This window comes from Ovis canadensis, chromosome 3, assembly GCF_042477335.2.
Source record: "Ovis canadensis isolate MfBH-ARS-UI-01 breed Bighorn chromosome 3, ARS-UI_OviCan_v2, whole genome shotgun sequence".
Taxonomy (NCBI): domain Eukaryota; kingdom Metazoa; phylum Chordata; class Mammalia; order Artiodactyla; family Bovidae; genus Ovis; species Ovis canadensis.
The window spans coordinates 212,463,568-212,487,466 of NC_091247.1; the positions used below are offsets into that span (position 1 = coordinate 212,463,568).

At 37.1% G+C, this 23,899-nt stretch overlaps 1 protein-coding gene across 1 annotated transcript in view; it reads left to right on the forward strand.

Annotated features, from left to right (window-relative positions):
* The window catches only part of LOC138438339 (ovostatin homolog 2-like), a 53,268-nt gene that overhangs the window by 12,594 nt on the left and 16,775 nt on the right, over positions 1–23,899 (forward strand). The window contains 15 exon segments of the mRNA XM_069586506.1: positions 760–877; positions 4,317–4,428; positions 5,978–6,087; positions 6,420–6,578; positions 7,223–7,464; positions 10,046–10,085; positions 10,088–10,246; positions 10,698–10,847; positions 13,241–13,411; positions 15,552–15,700; positions 17,531–17,620; positions 18,068–18,296; positions 18,858–18,987; positions 21,726–21,844; positions 22,833–22,884. Of these exon segments, the coding sequence (XP_069442607.1) occupies positions 760–877; positions 4,317–4,428; positions 5,978–6,087; positions 6,420–6,578; positions 7,223–7,464; positions 10,046–10,085; positions 10,088–10,246; positions 10,698–10,847; positions 13,241–13,411; positions 15,552–15,700; positions 17,531–17,620; positions 18,068–18,296; positions 18,858–18,987; positions 21,726–21,844; positions 22,833–22,884 (2,030 nt within the window).

Here is a 23,899-nt window from a genome sequence, read left to right on the forward strand (position 1 = left end):
GTGTGTTTTGGGAGAAAATGAAATATTTATTTAATCCCACCCCAAAAGACAGACTTCCCTAGTGGCTCAGACAGTAAAGAACCTGCCTGCAATGTGGGAGACGTGGGTTCATCTCTGAGTTGAGAAGATCCCATGGAAGAGGGCATGGCAACCCACTCCTGGAGATTCCTGCCTGGAGAATCCCCATGGACAGAGAAGCCTGGCAGGCTGCAGTCCCTAGGGTCGCAAAGAGTTGGACACGACTGAGTGACTAAGCACACACGCACCCCAAAAGACATTGTACTTTTGGTCAGAGGATATCCAGTATATGCCAATCCTTTTATATTTACTGAGTGAGGAATGAGAAGTGTTATATAAAATATTAATCGAGAAGTACTTCATGATCCTGAGTAATTTATTTATATGTATATATCTTTTGTGCTAGAGCAAGTGTTGCAAGCAATTTTTTAAATATTTTTATCAGATTAAAATATAACTTTTGAAACTCAATTTGATCATTAGGTCCAAGTCACTTAGATTTTGAATTTTACGTTACTTTGAATTTGATTTTTTAAAAAAACAACTGAATCCTCCTAACAGATTAAATGTCTAATTTAATCTAAATACAGTGGAGAGGAGAGTGCAAATAGATGAGCTTCCGAATTGAATTTCGTTGTTGGGTAGACATAGTTTAGAGATTTCATATATAACTTATGAATAAGAGACCATGAAATATGACCGTGGTATCGTTCATATTACCAGTATATCTTCTCCTCCTAGGTATACCTTTGGCCAACCTGTACATGGGAAAGTCCAAGTCCAGGTGTGCAGGGGATTTTTTTCCTCTGTGGCTTGTGAGAAAGACAAGAATGAAATATGTGAACAGTTTGTTGCACAGGTACAGATCATGATCTTTACTCCAAAAAATTAATTCTTCCTCATTTTCAATATTATTCTTTCTTTGATTCCATTTATAAAAGAGACTGAACAACACTATTTTCATGTTGTAGATAATGGAGGTTGTAAATAGATGAGGTAAAGAATGAAAAGAAAATTCAAGTTGTAATTCATTCTCTAGGCCAAGTTCATTGCTCTTTACCTATGTATTCATGGAATTTGTAGAATTTGAATGATCTTATTGTCTTTTTTTGTTTATACTGTTTAGGTGACCTCTCTGATCTTTCTTTGGAGTATCATAAACTATCCTTTACATAAATGAATTCCTGATGGCACTCATCATGCCACCTAGAATTGTCTTTATGAAAAAAGTTCACTTGCAAATAGCTGCAATTCAAAGTGTCTATTTCATTACCTTAGATTTGAAGTTCACTATTGAAGCCACCATTTGCTTTTTCAGTTTATAGTATCATAACATTAATGATCGTGGCCATCTCATTGAGGATCAGCTTTAGACTTCAAAAGTGAAATGTGTTTACACCATACAGTCTGTATTTTAATTCTGATTATCCTAATCTCACTGAATTTTTGAACAGAAAATTACCTAAAGGCTTTTTTGTAAATATCAATATTTGGTTAATACAGACAGAAACCTATATTTTAGGTAGGGATTGCAGACTGAAAAAGACTGAATGAAATTCTTTCACATCAGAGAACATTATTCTATGGTGTGGTTATAATATAATTTTGTCAGCCATTTTACCCAAGTGAAGGGGATTTCTTTCAACTAGTGTTTAATTTTTCCCCAGTGTGAAAAATGCAACAATAAATAATCTGCTAAAAATATCTTTATGTATGAGAAGTTTTATTTATTTGAAATAGATCCCTTGGAGCAGATTTCCTGAGTCAAAGTAGATAAATAGATAGGTGGATAGATACAATCATATATAGATTTAATTTTTAAAAAATATTACTGCCAGCAATACATGAATTTAAAATGTTTTGCCATTTTGGTAGACAAAAATTTACCTTGTTTTAACTTGCATTAGTAGTGAGTTTGGGGCTTCCCTAGTGGCTCAGTGGTTAAGAATCTACCTGCTAATTCAGGAGATGTGGGTTCCATTCCTGGGCAGGAAGATCCCCTGGAGAAGGAAATGGCAACCCACTCCAGTATTCTTGCCTGGAAAATCCCGTGGACAGAGGAGCCTGGTGGGCTATAGACAAGAGTCAGACATGACTGAGAGGCTAATCAACAACAGCAATAACCCATGAGTTTGAGAATATTTTCATATTTTTGTTATCAGTTTGGACTTCTTGTTTGAGAACTCTTAATTACACCTGTTTTTCCTGTTGCTGTGAAATGGAAACTTTCTTGTTTTATGAATATTGCCCTCTAACCCTCTTGCCAGAACTAGAAAAAGCCTGCACACAGCAATGAAGAATCTGCATGCCACAAGAAAGATCCAGTGTAGCCAAAAAAAAAAAAGTACCCTCTAGTCTCAAAGCAAAATTTTTTCAAGTTTTTGTTTAAATATTGACTTTGTGGTATTTTTGAAATACCAGAGCTTCTAATGTTTATGGGCTCTCAGCCTTAGAAAAAGATCTTACCTGCCATTGTATTGTACATGTAGCTATCTATTATAAGATTTTAAAAATTTATCTGATCAATGTATCATTTTTATTAAGTTCTAAAATAATTTTCTTTTTTTCCAGATGGATTTTCATATGTGTTAGTATCTACCTCTTGTACAATTTTGCCCTCCTAAATCATCTCACAAAAATGTTCATCTATTTTGTTGGTCTTTAACTTCTGCTTTCACCTTTTTCCTAATATTACTTTCTGTTTCTGCATAATTTACTTTCATTTTCATATTATTCTTTTCCTTAAAATTTTAGCTTATTAGTTCAAAAGATGTTAGTTGCTTCTTGTTTAAAAAAAATTCAGTGTTTTTACACTTTCGGTTAATCACAACATAACAGCAAAGATTTTGATGCAAAGTATTCGTCCCTTGACAATGGCAACACCTAGATTATTATTGATTTACTTCACGTGGTCTCTTTGACTCAGGGATGACTGAAAAATTTTTCCTCTTAATTTCAAAGCAATTAAAGTTCTTTGATTACTTTTTATTATTTCTTTTTAATTTGTATTTTAAACAGACAAACTTGCCCTTTTTTGTTGTTGTTGATTTTATAGCTGACAGTTCAGAGCACCGCATATTCTGGAATCAGAATGCCTGGTTACCTCCACCATCTCCCAACTGTGTGACCTTGGGCAGATTATATAGCCAACCTGGGTTTCATTCATTTATCCATATAAAGGAGATGATAATAGTGACTTGTTCATATCGTGGTTCTGAGGATCAATGAATTGATATATCCCTCTAATGTTTTACATTTGAAATTAATAAACACTATATTTTAAAATAGAATTAAATCTATATCTCTCTAATTACTCTTGTCACTACTGAAAGATTATCTACAGATTTTTCTTTATTTCATTTCACTTTACACTAGTAGCAATTTTAAAAATCTTTATTGAAATACAGTTGATTTACCATGTCATGCTAATTTCATATGTACAGCAAAGTGATTCACTTGCACACATATATATAAACACATGTATTATTTATTTTCTATTATTCTTTTACATTCTTTTCCCTTATAGGTTATTACAACATACTGAGTATAGTTTCCTATACTATGCAGAAGGTCCTTGTTGGTTAACTATCTGTATATAAGTAGTGTGTATATTGTAATCCCAAATAGCTGATTTATCACTCCCCACTTCCCCTTTAATAATCACAAGTTTGTTTTCTCTGTCTGTGAGTCTGTTTCTATTTCATAAATAAGTTCATTTGTATTCTCTTTTTTAGATTCCACATATAAATGAAATCATATATTCATCTTTTTCCTAACTTTCGTCATTTAGTATGATAATCTCATGGTCCATCCATGTTGCTGAATATGGCATTATTTCTTTTTTTTTTGTGGCTGAGTAATATTTCATTGTATACATACACCAGATTTTTCTTTTTTTAAATGAACAATTTACCTTGAAGTGTTCTGGTGTCACATATTTGAAGAGTGCTTCTACTCCATCTGTTCTTAATACTTCTCAAGTATTAAGGAGATTTTAATTTCTCAATCTTAAAATATTATTCAGTGCCATTTTTCATTCGTGAATTTGTTCCCATCAATGTCTCCAGGAGAATATCCCTGAAATCTGTAAAATATGCATTACTTCCACTTTGTTTTCGTTACTGATGAAACCCCCCCCAACCTCCTCCTCCTTGTTTTGTAATTCTTGGTCATTTCACCAAGTTTGTGAGATGGAGCCGTGGAGCAATTGAGGGAGTTACATATCTGTGCTGAAATTCCATATTTTTTAGAGACTTTTAAATACCTAACCTTTTCATTACACTTTCTCTTCTTTTCAGTTGAAAAATGGTTGTGTTTCTCAAACTGTAAATACAAAAGTCTTCCAACTCTACCGTTCTGGACTTTTCATGTCATTTTATATCACCGCAACTGTTACGGAAATTGGGACAGGTAATGCTCCTGTTTTATGGGCAATCTGGGGCTATATGCAGCTCCCTGAGAGACGTTTACTGAGTTAACAATGTTCACAAAATACAGATCAATAATTGTTCAGCATGTGGAGTACATTGCCAATAGGTCAACTTGAGCGTTGCTTTCGAATAAGATTTTCCTAATAATACTTAAAATTATTAAGTAAATGCTCTGTGTTTACATCTCATCTGTGCTTGCATCAGTGAGACAGAGGAGCTTGACAGGTGAAAAAATTAGGTATCTCTTTATAATTTTGTGTAATAATCAACTGCCAGGGCCTAGTTTTTTATTTAATGCATATTTTACAATCTACATCTACTAGGTCAAATGCAGCTCTTTGCCTGTTTATGTAAATAAAGTTATATTGGAATATGACCGTATTTACTCACCTTGCATAAGAGTGACAACAAAATTGAGTAGCTGTGAGAGGGGCTTGTGAATCATGGGCTTAGAATAATAACTATCAGATCCTTTATAGAACTTTGCCAACTTCCAATTTAATACAACTGGATATTTGCAAAAGCAAAAATTATTAGTGAAAAATCTGTACATAGTGTACAATAAATATTTGTTTAAGAAATGAAACAGAAAAAGAGGAATGTGAGATTTAATTTGAGGTAGTAAAACCAGATTCAGTTACTATTTCTTGTTACTTAAAAATGATTCCTGCTGCTGCTGCCGCTAAGTCACTTCAGTCGTGTCCGACTCTGTGCGAGCCCATAGACGGCAGCCCACCAGGCTCCGCCGTCCCTGGGATTCTCCAGGAAAGAACACTAGAGTGGATTGCCATTTCCTTCTCCAATGCATGAAAGTGAAAAGTGAAAGTGAAATTGCTCAGTTGTGTCCGACTCTTAGCAACCCCATGCACTGCAGCCTACCAGGCTCCTCTATCCATGGGATTTTCCATGCAAGAGTACTGGAGTGGGGTGCCATTGCCTTCTCCTAAAAATGATTGAGATAATATTATTTATAAACTTCTTTGTGTAAATCTACTTAATCAATATTATAACGGCCTTCATAATGGATGCTTGACACATTTATATTGTAACTTACATATTCTTGCCTCTGTTTATGACATGCTTTTTTGGTATCACAACACATTTCTACTTACTTTGCTATCAGATATATTTTTTTGAATCTGGAAAAAATGTGAAAACAGTTACCTTGCAGGCTAATAATGATTTTGGAAATGAAGCCTTATTTTTGAAATTTCTATGGTATTCATCATAAGAAGAGTTCCAAGCCAGAAATGACTAGAATGGTAGGAGGAAGGACATTGAGTGTTCTCGCTTGTTTCTGATTCAAATATTTTCATGCTAATTACATTATTCAGCTTGATGAATTATATAACCTAATAGTACTCTGTAACCTACTCCTAGCACCCACACCTCCCTTTCAGTGTAGAACAAGAATATAATTTTGTGTATATGTGTTTGCACATATACAAACAAAATCTAAGTTATTTGTTCTTCTGAAATTCTTGATCAAATGACATATTTCCCATAACACTGCTTTTCATTTCTTGCAGGTGTGCAGATCAGTGAAAAGTCTTCTATTTTTATCACTCCAGTGCTTGGAAGTGTGAGCTTTGAGAACATGGACACTTTCTATAGAAGGGGAATTTCTTATTTTGGAACTGTGGGTTTGGAAAAAAACAGTGTTTTCATTTCATTTTCTTAGGTCATAGATTGCCTTTTGAAAATTTCTGGACACTTTTTTCCTACTTTCATAACACATGTGTAACATGACTGCATATGATATATTGGAAAAAGTCCTAGGCTGAAAGAAAGCAATAGATACAATTATAGATATCTCCATATCATATATTTTTAAATAGAACATCTTTCTGCTTAATGGAATTTAATATAATTACAAATAAACAATCACATTTGCAAATAGAAAATGCTTTCTTAATAGAAATAGGACATTTTAATTTAAAAAATGAATGCTTCTTTTTTGTGTGTGTGCAGCTTAAATTTTCTGGCCCTAATAATGTTCCGATGGCGAACAAGTTATTGCAGTTGGAGCTCAATGACAGATTGGTAGGAAACTACACCACAGATGAGAATGGTGAAGCTCAGTTTTCCATTGATACTTCTGATATATTTGATCCGGAGTTTCGTCTGAAAGTAAGATATCAGAGTGGATGAGATCCCACAGAAGAAATAATGTTAGGAATTTTGAAGATTAGAAATCTCTTAAAAGATACCTTGCATTGAAAATACATTTTAATACACTTTAACATTTAGTATTTTATGTTTGTTCATTAAATAATACATAAGAATACTTATTCAAGATAACAGCCAATTACTATTATTATAAATTCTCCAATAACCAATATTTTCCTCTGAGAAAGTAGAAATAGCTCATGAAGATGATTTGGCTTCTTTCCTTTGACCATTTTGTGCATAGATAAGAGAGATACTATGATTTCTCCTCTTCTGTTTAAACAGAATTTTGCACTTAAATAATTGGTTAGTATTCAAATGTAGCTGAAAGGCATGAGGCCTAATGTTGACTTCAATAACAAAGTGAGATAAACAACTCATTGTAGGCCTGATGAAATAGACACACAACTAAGGTCATGTTTTATATATGAAAATAGAGGACTGCTCTTATTATTTTACTGCCAGTAACAACTCTGAAATGTTAAGCACAAGCTAAGATTCTTCCCTGCCCTGAAGAGATAAGAGGCTTTCCATTCTATAATAATGACTGTCCCCGGAAGATCTTTATACCTCTACAACCCATTTACTTTCTTTTATCTTCTCAGGCCACATATATCAGACCCCAAAGCTGCTACCTTCCCAGCTGGTTAATTCCAGAGTACATGGATGGCCATTTCTCAGTCCAACGCTTCTACTCGCGATCCAGCAGCTTCCTGATGATTGAGCCTGAACCCAAGGAGCTTAGATGCAATCAAGAGAAGATTGTTACTATACGTTACTTGCTAAACAGTGAAGCATACAGGGATGATTCAAACATCAACTTCTTCTATTTGGTAAGTCTCAGTGGGTCGATTTATGGATCTTGTCTAATTGTCTGCTTAGCCCAGTACAGCTCAGAACCTATACATCAGTTGGGCCATGTTAATCAGATTGAACCAAGCTTCTTCCTTTGTTGATGAGTACTACTGGGTCCACGAAGAACAAACCCAGAAACAAACACACAAAAATTCATTTCAGTTTTCAAGGTCATTTCAGTTTTCCAAGGTTGAAAAGCTTAATTATTTATTTATTTTAAACTTTTTATTTTGCACTGGGGTATGGCTGATTAACAATGTTGTGATAGTTTCATGTGAACAGCGAAAGGACTCAGCCATACATATACATGTATCCATTCTCCCCCAAATCCTCTTCCCACCCAGGTTGCCACATAATATGGAGCAGAGTTTGCTATGCTGTACAGTAGGTGCTTGTTGGTTATCCATTTTAAATACAGCAGTGTGTACATGTTCGTCCCAAACTCCCTAATTATCACTTTCCCCACAACATTTTCCCCTTCCAGGTCAACCATAAATTCATTCTCTAAGTCTGTGAATCTGTTCCTGGAAAAATTTATTACTCAGAGTCTGCTATTTTATGCACTCAGTTCTAACTCACATTAAGTATATACATACCCTTCAGGAGAATGAAGTATTAGACAGCTACCAGAGAGCAAAGTAGAAGGCTGACTTTGATGAGCAATAAAAAGAATTAGCCCTTTTGGTTCTGGCCCTATCCATTTTATCTCTATACGGTTATGGAAAGGTGAAAATCTACAAACTTGGAAATTAGGACTCCTAACTGGAATCCTCTCCCCTCTCCTATGTCTTAGGTGAGCTAGTTGATCTTTGGCAGATTGTTTAAACTCTCTAAGCCTTAACTTCCTCAGCTATATATTTGTCACTGGAAAGAAAAACAAAAGACTTTGCTCCAAGGGTAAGTATTATGTGTCAGGCAGTGTTATAAGGGTGATTGTTTGTTTTTAATTAACTCATTAATCAGCCCTATGAGTATCTTCTTTTCATAAATAAGGGAACAGGGGCAAAGAGGTGAAATGACTTGGCTTATTTGAAACCAGTTAGTCTCAACGGTTTCAGGGGTTTATTCACCCTTCCATGATAACTGGCATATCACTCACCAAGTTTCCCGCACATAATCAGCTCTCAGTCAACCGTGGTCACTTGCTCTGTTCCTTCCCAAGTTGTGAAAGAGCCCGTTTTTCATATTTGTTTGTAAAAACTACTTTATCTTATAGAATAGAAGTATGATTAGGTCATTCATTATCTAATGATAACATGATACTTGAGAAATTGAATATTTCCCGCCATATCAGTAAACAAAGAATGTCACAGTCATCAGCAGCTGTATCCACCATGGTTAGTGAGCTGGTGAGCCGTGAGGGGACTTGGTAGAGAAAAAGTACTGGGAGTTGGTGATGGACAGGGAGGCCTGGAGTGCTGCAGTCCATGGGGTTGCAAAGAGTCGGACGCGACTGAGCGACTGAACTGAACTGAGAAGCCACCAGGCTGCAGTCACCTACTGCAGAAAGTGACTGAGGGAGTGAGCCCTGAGGAAACCTGAGAAATGAAAATACAGGGTATTAGACCCAGATAGCTGGGGTACATATCAGAGGAATAATTTCAGTGAGCCCAGAATCTTGCATCTTCCCATATATTGAAAAGTGCTAAATTCCTTAACTTGGGATATCTGGTTTTCACTAGTTAACAATAACCTTTTGATGTAACTGTATTTTGTTGTGAGACTTCCCTCGGCTCCTCTGAGCAGGTCTCTCAGTTTTATTTGAAATGCTTTCTCCCAGGATTGAAATCCTAAAAATTCCCAGTGAATAAGGTATAACTCTCAACTTTTAGGTTGTGAATTTTTTTTTAAGTCCACACACCATATCATCTAACATGCTATCACATGCTGTGTTTTCTTTGTTCTGCACAGGTTATGGTGAAAGGAACAATCTTCCTCAGTGGACAGAAGGAGATCAGAAACAAAGGTGTATATAAAGCATTGATTTTTTTTTTAACATGCACTGTACCTTCATTTTTCTGTCTTTTAAAGAAATGTTACTGTGATTCTAGTCAAAAAGTTAGGAAGGGCACTTAGCATTACAATTTGTGGACAGAGGCTCAGGGTAACCTGCTAAATATTTCAGTGAAAGAGACTTCAACCTATTTCTATGATTGCTAGGCTATCAGGTACAATATGGAAAAAGTGATGTCCAAAACTCAAACATTGTTATTGTCTAAATTATGCAGTCTTCCTTCATATATATACTTCCCATTCATTGATTGACTGGGGCTTCCCAGAGGCTCAATAGTGAAGAATCCACCTGTCAACGTAGGAGATGTGGGTTCAGTCTCTGTGTTGGGAAGATTCCCTGGAGGAGAAAATGGCCACCCACTCCAGCATTCTTGCCTGGAAAATCCCATGGACAGAGAAGCCTGGCGAGTTACAGTCTATGGGGTTGCAAAGAGTCGGACATGACTTAGCAACTGAGAATGCACACACTTTATTGACTAATTAGTTGATTTGCCTTTAAAATAAAGTCCAATTTGCTCTTTCTATCCATAAGCCATTCTTTTTTATGTAAGTGTACCCAGTGAGTCAGGAAACTTCTGGCACTGTGTCTGCTGCTCATCTCTCATATTTACACAGCCTGGAAGGGAAACATCTCCTTCCCCATCAATGTTAGTGCTGATCTGGCTCCCGCGGCTGTCATGCTTGTCTACACTCTTCACCCCAGTGGGGAAATCATAGCTGACAGTGTCAAATTCCAGGTGGACAAATGCTTTAAAAACAAGGTGAGTTCTCTTCTATTCTCTGCATGTTCTGAGTGAGAGGAGTGGACAGTTTACTCCCTGGTGTCTCCTTGTTTGTTGACTGCTTATAACCTGTACATGGTCATCTCACAATCAGCATTGGCACAGCTCAGTTATTAGGCGATGAATCGTCAAACAGAATGAACCACTTTTGACAGGAGTGCCAATCTTGAGATGGCACAAGGGTTGGTGAAGGCAGTGTCCCTGTGATGATGGAGAATTAAGGAGGAGAGTGGGCAAGAGAAATAAAGGAACAGAAATCTATAAAGATTTACTTGGAAAAGATCAGACATAGTCCAACTACTGGGTTGGCCAAAAAAATTTGTTTGGGTTTTCTATAAGATGCTATGGAAAACCATGAATGAAATGTTTGGCAAACCCAACATTCTCATGTAAAATAATCTTACTCCTTCCTTTTCTTCCTTAATTTTAGGTTAGCATAAAGTTCTCGAAGGAGCAGGGACTACCAGGCTCCAGCACTGGTCTCCATCTTCAGGCATCCCCTGACTCGGTCTGTGCCCTCCGGGCTGTGGATAAAAGGGTTCTCCTACTGAAGTCAGAACAGCAGCTGTCAGCTGAAAGTGTAAGTTCTCAGATTTCCTCAAGTCTTATGCTGCAGATGATGTTTTTATTTAAAATGGAACAGGTTAAAAATGTCAAACATTGTCTTTCTTTGTCTTTCCATGGATTGCCCACTTAATTATTTTTCTTGGATGGCTCAGGACTCAACAATAAAGAATTCTATGGATAATTACAATGGGTTAGGGATTATACAACTGTAGATGTGACCATATATATGAAAACCTACAGTTAAATCTCAGTATCAAAGAGTATGCCTGGACATTCTGTTATATGTTAATAGATCTTATATTTTCACAAGCATTACCAAACCAGCAATTTCAGAATATTTCATCAAAATCAGCTCAATTAAAAACTATTGGATATTTTAAATTTCCCATTTTTTTCATTTGTTTTTACTTTTTTTTTTAATTGGAGTATAATTGCTCTACAATGTTATGTTAGTTTTTACTATACAACAAAGTGAATCAGTTATATATATACATATTTCCCATCCCTCTTTTTTAAAATTTATTTTTAATTAAAGGAGAATTGCTTTACAATATTGTGTTAGTTTCCACTGTACAACAAGGTGAACCAGCTATATGTGTACATGTACTCCCTCCCCCTCGACTCTCCCAGCGCCCTCGTCCCATCCCTCTACAGAGCATCCCTCCAAGAGCACTGAGCTGAGCTCCCTGGACTGTACAGCATCTTCCCATTAGCTCTCTGTTTTACACATGGTAGCATATATCTGTCAGTGCTGCTCTCTCAATTCATCCCAGTTCTCTGTGTCTGTGTTTCTATTCTTGCCCTGCAAGTACGTTCTCATATTTTGAAGTTGCATCTTTTCCTTCCTCTAATGATCTGATTGTGTCCCATCAACCACAAGGTTTGGAAGCTGCCACTTCTGGGCCCATTTATTTTAAGCCCCTCTCTTATTGAATCCAAAGACCATGATTCATACTTTTAACACTTAATGTTGTACTTTCTTTCATCTGGAGTTGACTGGTGTGTGTATCTTCCAATTTCTCCGTACCAGTCTTCTCTTTTCTTCATGTAGTTTCTTAAAATTTCCCTCTCCAACTTCTCAACAGTAGGAGCTCTGTTGGACTATGATGTTGATATTTCTTGTTGTTGTTGTTTAGTTGCTGTGTCTGACTCTTGTGACCCCATGAACTGTAGCCCCCTCAGGTTCCTCTGTCCACGGGATTTCCCTGGCCAGTATACTGGGGTAGGTTGCCATTTCCTTCTCTAGGGGATCTTCCCCACCCAGGGAATCTTCCTCACAAAGGGAAAGAACCCGTGCCTCCTACATTGCTGGTAGATTCTTTGCTCTGAGCCACCAGGTAAGCCCATTGGTATTTCTGCTAACAAGTAATTTGAAGGTCATGGTATTATCTGTATCACACTCATGCTAGAGATTACTTGTTCTCTTTTATTTTATGTTCTCTTTGGAAGGATACTTGAGAAGATTTAGAATCAGTCTGCTATCATTTTCCTCCAGATCTAGGCATTCACAGATAATCACGAATCATCTGTGGTCTCAACCTTGGAATTATCCATAGATCTTCAGGTATCTCTTCCTTACACGCTATCTTAAATCCTGAAGTAAAACTAAAAATTTCTGTGAACCACCTAAAACAAAATTGAAGGTTTCCTCTCCTAGAATGAGCTGACTCAAACATGTTAGATGAAATATTACAGCTATAAAGAAAAGAACAAGGATAAATGGTTATATGGGGGTGGAGGGAATAAATTGGGAGATTGGGACTGACATATACACACTGCTATATATAAAATAAGTAATTTATAAGACCCTGCTGTATATCACAGGGAATGCATCTCAATACCCTGTAATGGCCTATATTAGAAAAGAATCTCAAAAAAAGTGAATATAGGTATATGTGTAACTTAATCACTTTGCTATATACCTGAAACTAACACAACATTGTAAATTAACTATACTCCAATAAAAAATTTTTTAAATCATATTATGAGCAATTATACTATGTGTAACTAGAATATATGCTTTTCTCTTTTTGATAATGAGATTTACATATTGAATAATGTTTCTTTTTTGCCTTGGCTGCCTGGAAACTGATTCAGATTTGATACTATGCTTATTCATGGAAACATAGCAACCTGTGTGTTTTATATGTTTATTTACTTCATTTTACTTGATTTTAAATTTTTTATTTGTTGTTAGTAAATAAATTTTTAATGGACCTTTTTTCCCTTAAACCATATCAAAATATAAAACTGAAAATAAATTAAAATGTATAAGGATTATAAAATAATTATGTGTTGATGTATTTTTAAATGAAGAATAAATGGTTATAGCACAAAAAGTTGCCAATTTTGCCTCTACAAAAAGAATATTTCAAATAATTAGAAACCATGATATTTTTCTTCCAGGTGTACAATATGCTCCCAAATACAGAACTGTATGGTTATTTCTATCGAGGTCTCAACCTTGATGATAGCAAGCTAGACCCTTGCATTCCTCAGAAAGATATGTTTTACAATGGCTTGTATTATATACCTGTAAGCAACCATGGGGATGGAGACACCTATGATATTGTCAAGGTAAGATCATTTTAGGCTTTAAAATTACTGCATACTGGGACTTCCCTGGTGGTTCAGTGGTTTAGACTTCACCTTTCAAAGCCAGAGGTGTGGGTTCAATCCCTGGTTGAAAAGCTAAGATCCCAAATGCCTTGAGGCCAAAAAAAAATACCAAAAACATAAATCAGAAGTAATATTGTAACAAAGTACATAAAGACTTTTAAAATAGTCCACATCAAAAAAATACTTTAAAAAATTATTGCATGTCAATTTTAAACTTAGTTTTCCTAATGCATATCTTGGAGAAGGAAATGACAACCCACTTCAGTATTCTTGCCTGGAAAATTCGGTGGACAGAGGAGCCTGGTGGGTTACAGGCCAGGGGGGTCACAAAAGAGTCAGACATGACTATGCATGCATGCACCAAATGCAAATCTATGTTTTATTATTTGCGCAGTAAAGAATCTGTCTGCAATGCAGGAGACCTGGGTTTGATCCTTGGGTTAGGAAGATACCCTGGAGAAGGGAATAGCAACCCATTCCAGTATTCTTGCCTGGAGAATACCATGGACAGAAACGCTTGGTGGGCTACAGTCCAGGGGGAGTCACAAAAAGTCAGACATGACCAAGTGACTAACACCTCCTTTTCTTTGAGATTGAGGTCAGTAACGTGCTTAAAATCACTTAGAAATTGTCTTATAAAGAAGATATTAATTTTTGTTGATTTTTTTCTCTGTGGAAAATAAATTAAGGGGTGGCTGAAATGATGATGTTGATGTTAAAGTTAAAACGATGTTAGAAGCAATGAGACAATCTTCAAGGTATTGCAATAAGTTTTATGCAGAAATCATCAAATCAGGAGGCTAATATAGAGCCTCAGCTCCATTTATACAAAGGCTATCATTGGAATATTCTGAGGCTTCCTAAAAGGGTATATATATATATTTTTAGTTTTTTATTTTTTAAATTTTAAAATCTTTCATTCTTACATGCGTTCCCAAACATGAACCCCCCTCCCACCTCCCTCCCCATAACATCTCTCTGGGTCATCCCCATGCACCAGCCCCAAGCATGCTGTATCCTGCATCAGACCTAGACTGGCGATTCAATTCTTACATGATAGTATACATGTTAGAATGCCATTCTCCCAAATCATCCCACCCTCTCCCTCTCCCTCTGAGTCCAAAACTCTGTTATACACATCTGTGTCTTTTTTCCGTAAAAAAGAATTCATTTGAATCAGTTCTGATGAGATGGATGAAACTGGAGCCGATTATACAGAGTGAAGTAAGCCAGAAAGAAAAACACCAATACAGTATACTAACACATATATATGGAATTTAGGAAGATGGCAATGACGACCCTGTATGCAAGACAGGATAAAAGCGTATATTTTTAAAGATTTTTTTTTTTAATGTGGACCTTTTTTTTTTAGTTTCTATGGAATTTGTTACAGTACTGCTTCTGTTTTATGTTTTTGTTTTTCTGCTACAAAGCATATGGGATCTTAGCTCTTTGACCAAGGATCAAACTGACACCCTCTGCATTGGAAGGCAAAGTCTTAACCACTGGATCACCACGGAATTCCCTAAAGGAATCTTTATGATTGAAGTCTGCTGGGGCTGCTGCTAAGTCGCTTCAGTCGTGTTCAATTCTGTGCGACCCCATAGATGGCAGCCCACCAGACTCCTCTATCCCTGGGATTCTCCAGGCAAGAATACTGGCGTGGGTTGCCATCACAGCTATAGAAATAAACGGGAAAAGAATCAGACGTTTTCCTTCAAATCGCAGAGCTCCAATTTACTGGCTGTGTCTCATACACATATGTTCACGTGTGTGTGTGATGTTAGTTAAGGCAATGATAACATTTCATAAATATTTTTCCCTTAGAATCAAATGGAGAATAATGTAAAACCCTTAGCAAAATCCCAGAACACAAGTGCTGAATAATCATAGTGATTATCATTTTTCCTCCAATTTTAGAGTCTTCACACACATCAAAGACAGATGACTTGACTTGTAATATACCAGACTTGCTTGCTAGCAAAGAAAACATGTATATTTATCATCTATTTTTTAAATTATATATAGTTGATAACTTTTTTTAGGTCTTGTATGAAGAGACTGCTCAACTTTTCCTTTGCTATTTATTTCTTTGAAGGATATGGGTCTGAAAGTCTTCACCAATCTCCATTACCGGAAACCAGAAGTATGTTCAACAGAGAAAAGCATACCATACCCTGGGCTGCTCTATCTAGAATCAGGAGGATATGCACCCATGTACAGTGCCCCATTGAAAATTGCATGTGGGTAACCTAGAATTGTGTGCGGGGAGATGGTTAAAATGATTCATGGAATTGGTTGTATTTCGTATGACTATTCAAAACTGGGATTTTTACATGTGCAGTAGGTCATGTGTTTGTCTACGACTATACATCCTGCAGCTGAATAAAGCAGAATAAGGCAAGTGGGAATGGTATTAACTAAAAGGAAGAATTTGCTTCAGATATGAGAGGAAGTTTATTTTTATGGTAGAACACAACAGCAGAAATGTACAGGAGGGCAATCATAATGATTACAAGAGGAGACGCCCTTATTATGTGTAGATCAGAATACATAGTTCAAGGCAGAGAGCATTTTGATTCTCAGATGACCAAACAGCTGGCATCAGAGAATTGTGTTCAAATACCCATCCATTTTTGGCTTCCCTGGTGATACAGGGGGTACATGTTCAATCCCTGGTGGGGGAACTAAGATCCCATAAGCCATGTGGCATGGCCAAAAAATAGGAAAAAAGAATGCCAAATATAAAAAAGAAAGTATGCGTGCGTGTGTGTGTGTGTGTGTGTGTGTATAACAGAGTCACTTTACTGTATAGAAGAAAGTAACCCAGCCAAATATAGCCCAGAGGCCAAGGAAACAAAATAAAATGTTCTTTAGAAATCAGCCACGTTACTGTTGGTAGGAATGTAAATTGATACAGCCACTATGGAAGACGGTATGGAGATTCTTTAAAAAACTAGAAATAAAACCACCATATGAAACAGCAATCCCAATCCTAGGCATATAATAGGAAACCAAAATCGAAAAAGACACATGTATCCCATTGTCCATTGCAGCACTATTTACAATAGCTAGAACATGGAAGCAACCTAGATGTCCATCAGCAGATGAATGGATAAAGAAGTTTTGGTACATATACAAAATTGAATATTACTAAGCCGTACAAAGAAACACATTTGAGTCAGTTCTAATGAAGTGGATGAACCTAGAACCTATTATACAGAGTAAAGTGAATTAAAAAGAGAAAGATAAATATCCTATTCTAACACATATATACTGAATCTAGAAAAATGGTACTGAAGAATTTGTTTACAGGACAGCAGTGGAGAAGCAGACATGGAAAATAGATTTATGGACATGGAGAGAGGGAAGGAGAGGGTGAGATGGTTGGAAAGAGTAACATGGAAATTTATATTACCATTTGTGAAATAGATAGCCAATGGGAATTTGCTGTGTGGCTCAGGAAACTCAAACAGAGGCTCTGTATCAACCTAGAGGGGTGGGATGGGGAGGGAGATGGGAGGGAGGTTCAAAAGGGAGGGGATATATGTATACCTATGGCTGATTCATGTTGAGATTTGAAAGAAAACAGCAAAATTCTATAAAGCACTCATCCTCCAATAAAAAAATAAATTTAAAAAACAGACATTAGCAAAGTTAATGTCCTTAGAAACTTTAGTCATTAGGATGATGGAATTGGCCAATACCAAATTGTTTCCTGGCAGACACCAGAATGTCAGATGGGAAACACCATTCAATAAATAGACATGACTTTCTCTAAATTTGACTCTGGAGGAACAATGAAGGATGATTTGTGTGTGTGTGTGTGTGTGTGTGTGTGTGTGTGTGTCTGTGTTGCTCTTATTTTAATAATGGGACTGATTTGTGCATCAAAACACTGACACGTAGGCTGAGATGTACATTTATTGACACTGAGCCCCAGCAGCAACCCCTATATCATGTCCCACTAAGCATGTGTGGTCAGAGACATAGTTTATGGGTGTGTCTTTGGAATGTATATTTTTATTCTCTCTCTTTAAAACATTTCTCTTTTCTTTTAGCTGGTGAAGTCACAAGGGAGAATTTTGACTTCATAGAACGGGTTATAATTGAAACAGTAAGAACAAACTTTCCGGAAACATGGATTTGGGACCTGGTCAGCGTTGAGTGAGCTTTTAAGTTTTCCTTCCTATATATCTTTATTTTTATTTTCTTTTTGTCTTTATTTCCTAAACTTTATTTCTGAGTATATAAAGAAGAACTATGTTGGTAAAATACAAAACACCATTCACTTGTATGTACTGACCACATATTTTATTTTACTTTTCCTCTAGTATTGTTTCTTGTCTGTTCATCTCATGCAGATAGATGCAAGTTGCATGAATTAGAACAAATAATGTGTTTAGAAAAATGTGACATTTTTAAGATTAAATTTTAGCTGGGTTTAGAAATCCAGCTCTCAAAATACTGATCTAAAGCCCTGACAAAGATCTAATGATACCGATCTATGACTCATTTTTAACCTTCAGTTAATACTTTCTTGTTTGCTCTGGATTAAATTTAGGTTCCTGGTTTACACAAAGGATGCATTTTACCTATAATCTCTCTTTGTAGCTCCTCCGGTTCAGCAAATCTTTCATTCACCATCCCTGATAGTATAACCCAATGGGAAGCAAGTGGCTTCTGTGTGAATGGTGAGGCTGGATTTGGCATTTCATCAACAACTTCTCTGGAAGCCTCCCAACCTTTCTTTGTTGAAATAACCTCCCCCTCTTCAGTGGTTCAGAATGAACGGTCTGATCTGATTGTCAGTGTCTTCAGCTACCTGAATACCTGTGTAGAGGTAAATTATTCCCTTTGATCTGGAGTCAAAATCTAATAAGGCCAAGAGATTCCTCGAATGTTGCCGTATTCTTTTTATTCTCAAATACAAAATGGTACTATAGAGTCATAAGCTTTTTCCTCAAACAAAAACAGTTGCTAGGGTTTCCCTGGCAGTCCAGTGGTTGAGGTTTTGCCTTCCAATGCAGGAGGTGAGGGTTCAATTCCTGGTCAGGGAGAGAAGATCCCACATGTTTCATGGACAAAAAACCAAATCATAAAACAGAAGCAATATTGTAACAAATTCAATAAAGTCTTTTTAAAAATGGTCCACATCAAAAAAAAAAAAAACTTTGAAAAGCAAACAAAAATTTGCTTTAATTCACAGCAGTGATTTAAATACTGCTCTAAGAAAGTCATTTTATAGTATGTGTTGTGCCAGATTTATCTTCTTATGAGAGGAGTCATTTGTATCATTTATTTTTGATGATATAAAACAAGGAGAATTTTCTCAAGATTGGAGGAGGAATAGTGTCAGCAAAATATTTAGAGTGTCACTCTCACTGCATGACTGTTATTTTAGATTTTCACTCAACTAGAAGCATCTCAGGATTTTGAGGCAGATATCAGTACCCCTAAAGACAACAGCAGTGAGGTTATCCAAGCTTCAGAGAAAAAGACATATGTCTGGACTGTTACTCCTAAGAAGCTGGGTAAGTAACTATGTGTCTATGCCAACCTCTCCTGAAAAACCAGTTTATTTTTATTGCCTCGGAGAAGGCAATGGCAGCCCACTCCAGTACTCTTGCCTGGAAAATCCCATGGACTGAGAAGCCTGGTCGGCTGCAGTCCATGGGGTTGCTAAGAGTCGGACATGACTGAGCGACTTCACTTTCACTTTTCACTTTCATGCATTGGAGAAGGAAATGGCAACCCACTCCAGTGTTCTTGCCTGGAGAATCCCAGGGACGGCAGAGCCTGGTGGGCTGCCATCTATGAGATCGCACAGAGTCAGACACAACTGAAGTGACTTAGCAGCAGCAGCAGCAGCAGCGGCTGTTTCCCTTAAATCCTCTATACAAAGATAACTTTCTCCCTCACATTTGAAATTTCTGGTTTTGAAAGTTCTCATTTTTTTAGGGTCTCAATTAAAATCTTGTTTTTATAATCTAATTTCTGGTTTTGCTAATGCTTATGTGGAGCAAACCCATCCTCCATTTGTTTAAAAGCAGAATGTGATTGAAATACAACGCAAAGGCTAATTTGCATTACTCATCAAGTCCATGTATCATAACCCAAGTGAAGACCATATTTTCATTAATACTGCTCAGTTTCTTCACTTCTCATTTGCTTCTTCACTTGCTATCAGGAACTCATGTTACCTAAACAAAAATTGCTCCTCAATCTCAATGATTGCCAGGATTTGTAAATCTACTAGATGCGTTATGAGACACCCAAAACACTGAACACTCAGACGGGAATTAAACATGGAGAAGAGTACAGTCTCAATGTACAGATTATCTGCAATATAGAAAAATAATTTGACAATATCTTGTTAAAAATACAAGAGAAGGGAAAAGTTAAAAAGAATCTAGTAAACAAGAATTATAGATGTAGTAGACGGAGATCAACCCTGGGATTTCTTTGGAAGGAATGATGCTAAAGCTGAAACTCCAGTACTTTGGCCACCTCATGCAAAGAGTTGACTCATTGGAAAAGACTCTGATGCTGGGCGGGATTGGGGGCAGGAGAAGAAGGGGACAACAGAGGATGAGATGGCTGGATGGCATCACTGACTCGATGGATGTGAGTCTGAGTGAACTCCAGGAGTTGGTGATGGACAGGGAGGCCTGGCGTACTGCGATTCATGGGGTCGCAAAGAGTTGGACACAACTGAGCGACTGAACTGAACTGAACTGAACTGATACTTATTATATTCCTTTAGCAATAAAGAGTAATTTATGAGCTCACTTTAGTTCATCTGACATTGGTCTGCATAAGACTAGTTTTCCTATTAGATTTTAAGTTTCTCAATTTCTCTAGCTATACAAGGTCTTCAAAAATCTTCTGCAGGCAACTGAGATAGAATACTGTACTGACTTGTATGGTTTTAAGGCTTTAAGAGGAGGACACAGTTCTAAGAGTGGAGTGTCAAAAATCTATCTTAAAAAAGAAACAAAACATACTAACAAAAAATATGAACAGTGTATTGGTTATGCATAGGTATATAATGGCAACCCATTCCAGTACTCTTGCCTGGAAAATCCCATGGACAGAGGAGGCTGGTAGGCTACAGTCCATGGGATCGCAAAGAGTCGGACATGATTGAGCGACTTCACTATAGGCATACAGATAATATGAAACCAAAATATTATATTTTTTTATTTCTCTAATTTTCACAAGAAAATTGGAGATCCATTTTAATTATGACCTATTATATTACTTCTCAGTAACTCCCCAGATGGCTTCCAGATAGGGCTTCCTTGGTGCTGCTAGTGATAACGAATCCACTTGCCAATACAGGAGACATAAGAGAGGTAAGTTCTATAACTGGGTCAGGAAAATCTCTGAAGAAGGAAATGGCAATCCACTCTAGTATTCTTGCCTGGAAAATTCCATGGAGAGAGGATTCTGGTGGACTACACAGTCCATGGCGGTCTCAAAGAGGTGGACACAAATTAACTGACAGCATGCACGCACGTATGATGTAAGGAAAGGAAAGGAAAGTCACTCAGTCGTGTCAGACTCTTTGCAACCCCATGGACTGTAGCCTACCAGGCTCCTCTGTCCATGGGATTTTCCAGGCAATAATACTGGAGTGGATTGCCCATTTCCTTCTCCAGGGCATCTCCCCAACCCAAGGATCGAACCCAGGTCTCCCGCACTGTAGACAGACGCTTTACCGTCTAAGCCAGAGGAGTTAAAAACAATAGATCCCCTGCCAACATTTGATTTAAATTCAATGCCCTTTCCACTATGTCATAGTTTACTGTTTTGGTTTGTTCAGTCTCGAAAAAAGTTAGAAGGCCTAGTTTTCTGACTTTATGCCCCTATATTGTCATATGTAAACTTTTTTAAAATTTTTTTTTATTTTTATTTTTTTACTTTACAATATTATATTGGTTTTGCCACACATCAACTTTAAAAACAATCCAGATCAAGGAATTTGCTCAGTTGGTTTTGCAAAATATTCTCTTTTTTCCATAAAAGTTCTTAAGTTCTAGTTATTTAAGTGAATCAATTACTTCATGTAGGGAATCTTGAAAAAGATAGAAAAGGACATCATATTATCTCCAGGCAGGAGAAAGAATGAGTTATTTTGGTCCAAGCATAAATATGATTATAAGATTCAGTTTGTCTGATTCATTAAGTGATTTATAGACTTTTAATCATTTCCCTTCACAGAAGGGGCCAGTGGTCAATGTAATTTATACTTGAGAATGTTTTTCAGGTAAAGTGAATATCACTGTAGTTGCTGAGTCCAAGCAAAATAGTGCTTGCCCAAATGAAGCACCTGAGAGGCAGAACCTGAATTGGAAAGATACTGTGATCAAAAGTCTGTTGGTACAGGTAAGTACATGCAAAACTATCAAGCCCTTCCACATACAAAATAGAGAGTATCATGGGCTTCCCAGGTGGTGCTAAAGGTAAAGAACCCACCTGCCAATGCAGGAGACATTAAAAGACTCAGGTTCCATCCCTGAGGAGAAGATCACCTGGAGGAGGAAATGGCAACCCACTCCAGTGTTCTTGCCTGAAGAATCCCAATGACAGAGGAGCCTGGTGGGCTACAGTCCATAGGGTCACAAGAGATGGACTCGAGAAGTGACTTAGCATGCATGCAATAGGTTAAATAATAAAGGACATTCTCTGTGAAGAGACTTAATTGACCATAATTGCTGTTGACAAACAGTCGGACATGACTGAGCAACTAACATTTTCACTCTAATTATCGACACAAGATATGCCATTTTAAATAAACTAAAATGGCAATAAAATTCATCCATTCTTTAATTAACAATTAACCCAGGATAGAAAAATGTAACTTATGAAACAGGCTTAGATTTTTTGCTTGCTCCTGACTCATGATGCTTCCTACACACCTGATCCTCTTCCCTCCCATTCTTTAACTGACTCTCAAATCCAAGAGACAGACAAATCCACATGCCTGTGCAGGCCTCATCATCCTCTAAAAGAATCACTGCTTGTCAATGGCATCCTCTCACCTCACCTTTTGGCATGTTCTTACTTTGCAAAACACTTTTGTTTGTCTACTGGAGAAGCTGGACAGTGCCAGGAAAACTGAGTATGTTCCACTAAACACTGAAGTTATCTCTGTCCCTCAAAGAACTATGGGAACACAGAGCCACAGTGGGTGTTGGTAACATACAGTGACTTGCAGATATAAACAGAAGGGGACAATGAATGGATCTTCTCCAGCACAAACCATGAGCCAGCCATGCCTATGTGAGCTGACCCCTGGTTGCTTTTTCTGTGTGGAAAGATGACCCAGACCCCTGACTTTCTGCTTCTTTCTGTTTACTTTACTCCTTGATAGCCTGAAGGTATTGAAAGAGAGATGACTCAAAGTTTCCTTATCTGTACACAAGGTAAGAGGATCTTTTCTTTTTTAACTTTTTTTATTTAACTTTTTTATTTTGGGGTATAGCCAATTTTGTGATAGTATAGTCAATGACAGAATGTGGTCCACTGGAGAAGGGAATGGCAAGCCACTTCAGTATTCTTGCCTTGAGAACCCCATGAACAGTATGAAAAGGCAAAATGATAGGATACTGAAAGAGGAACTCCCCAGGTCAGTAGGTGCCCAATATGCTACTGGAAATCAGTGGAGAAATAACTCCAGAAAGAAAGAAGGGATGGAGCCAAAGCAAAAACAATACCCAGCTGTGGATATGACTGGTGATAGAAGCAAGATCTGATGCTGTAAAGAGCAATATTGCATAGGAACCTGGAATGTCAGGTCCATGAATCAAGGCAAATTGGAAGTGGTCAAACAAGAGATGGCAAGAGTGAACGTCGACATTCTAGGAATCAGCGAACTAAAATGGACTGGAATGGGTGAATTTAACTCAGATGACCATTTTATCTACTACTGTGGGCAGGAATCCCTCAGAAGAAATGGAGTAGCCATCACGGTCAACAAAAGAGTCCAAACTGCGGTACTTGGATGCAATCTCAAAAATGACAGAATGATCTCGGTTCGTCTCCAAGGCAAACCATTCAATATCATGGTAATCCAAGTCTACGACCCAACCAGTAACACTGAAGAAGCTGAAGTTGAACAGTTCTATGAAGACCTACAAGACCTTTTAGAACTAACACCCAAAAAAAGATGTCCTTTTCATTATAGGGGACTGGAATGCTAAAGTAGGAAGTCAAGAAACACCTGGAGTAACAGGCAAATTTGGCCTTGAAATGTGGAATGAAGCAAGGCAAAGGCTAATACAGTTTTGCCAAGAAAATGCACAGGTCATAGCAAACACCCTCTTCCAACAACACAAGAGAAGACTCTACACATGGACATCACCAGATGGTCAACACTGAAATCAGATTGATTATATTCTTTGCAGCCCAAGATGGAGAAGCTCTATACAGTCAACAAAA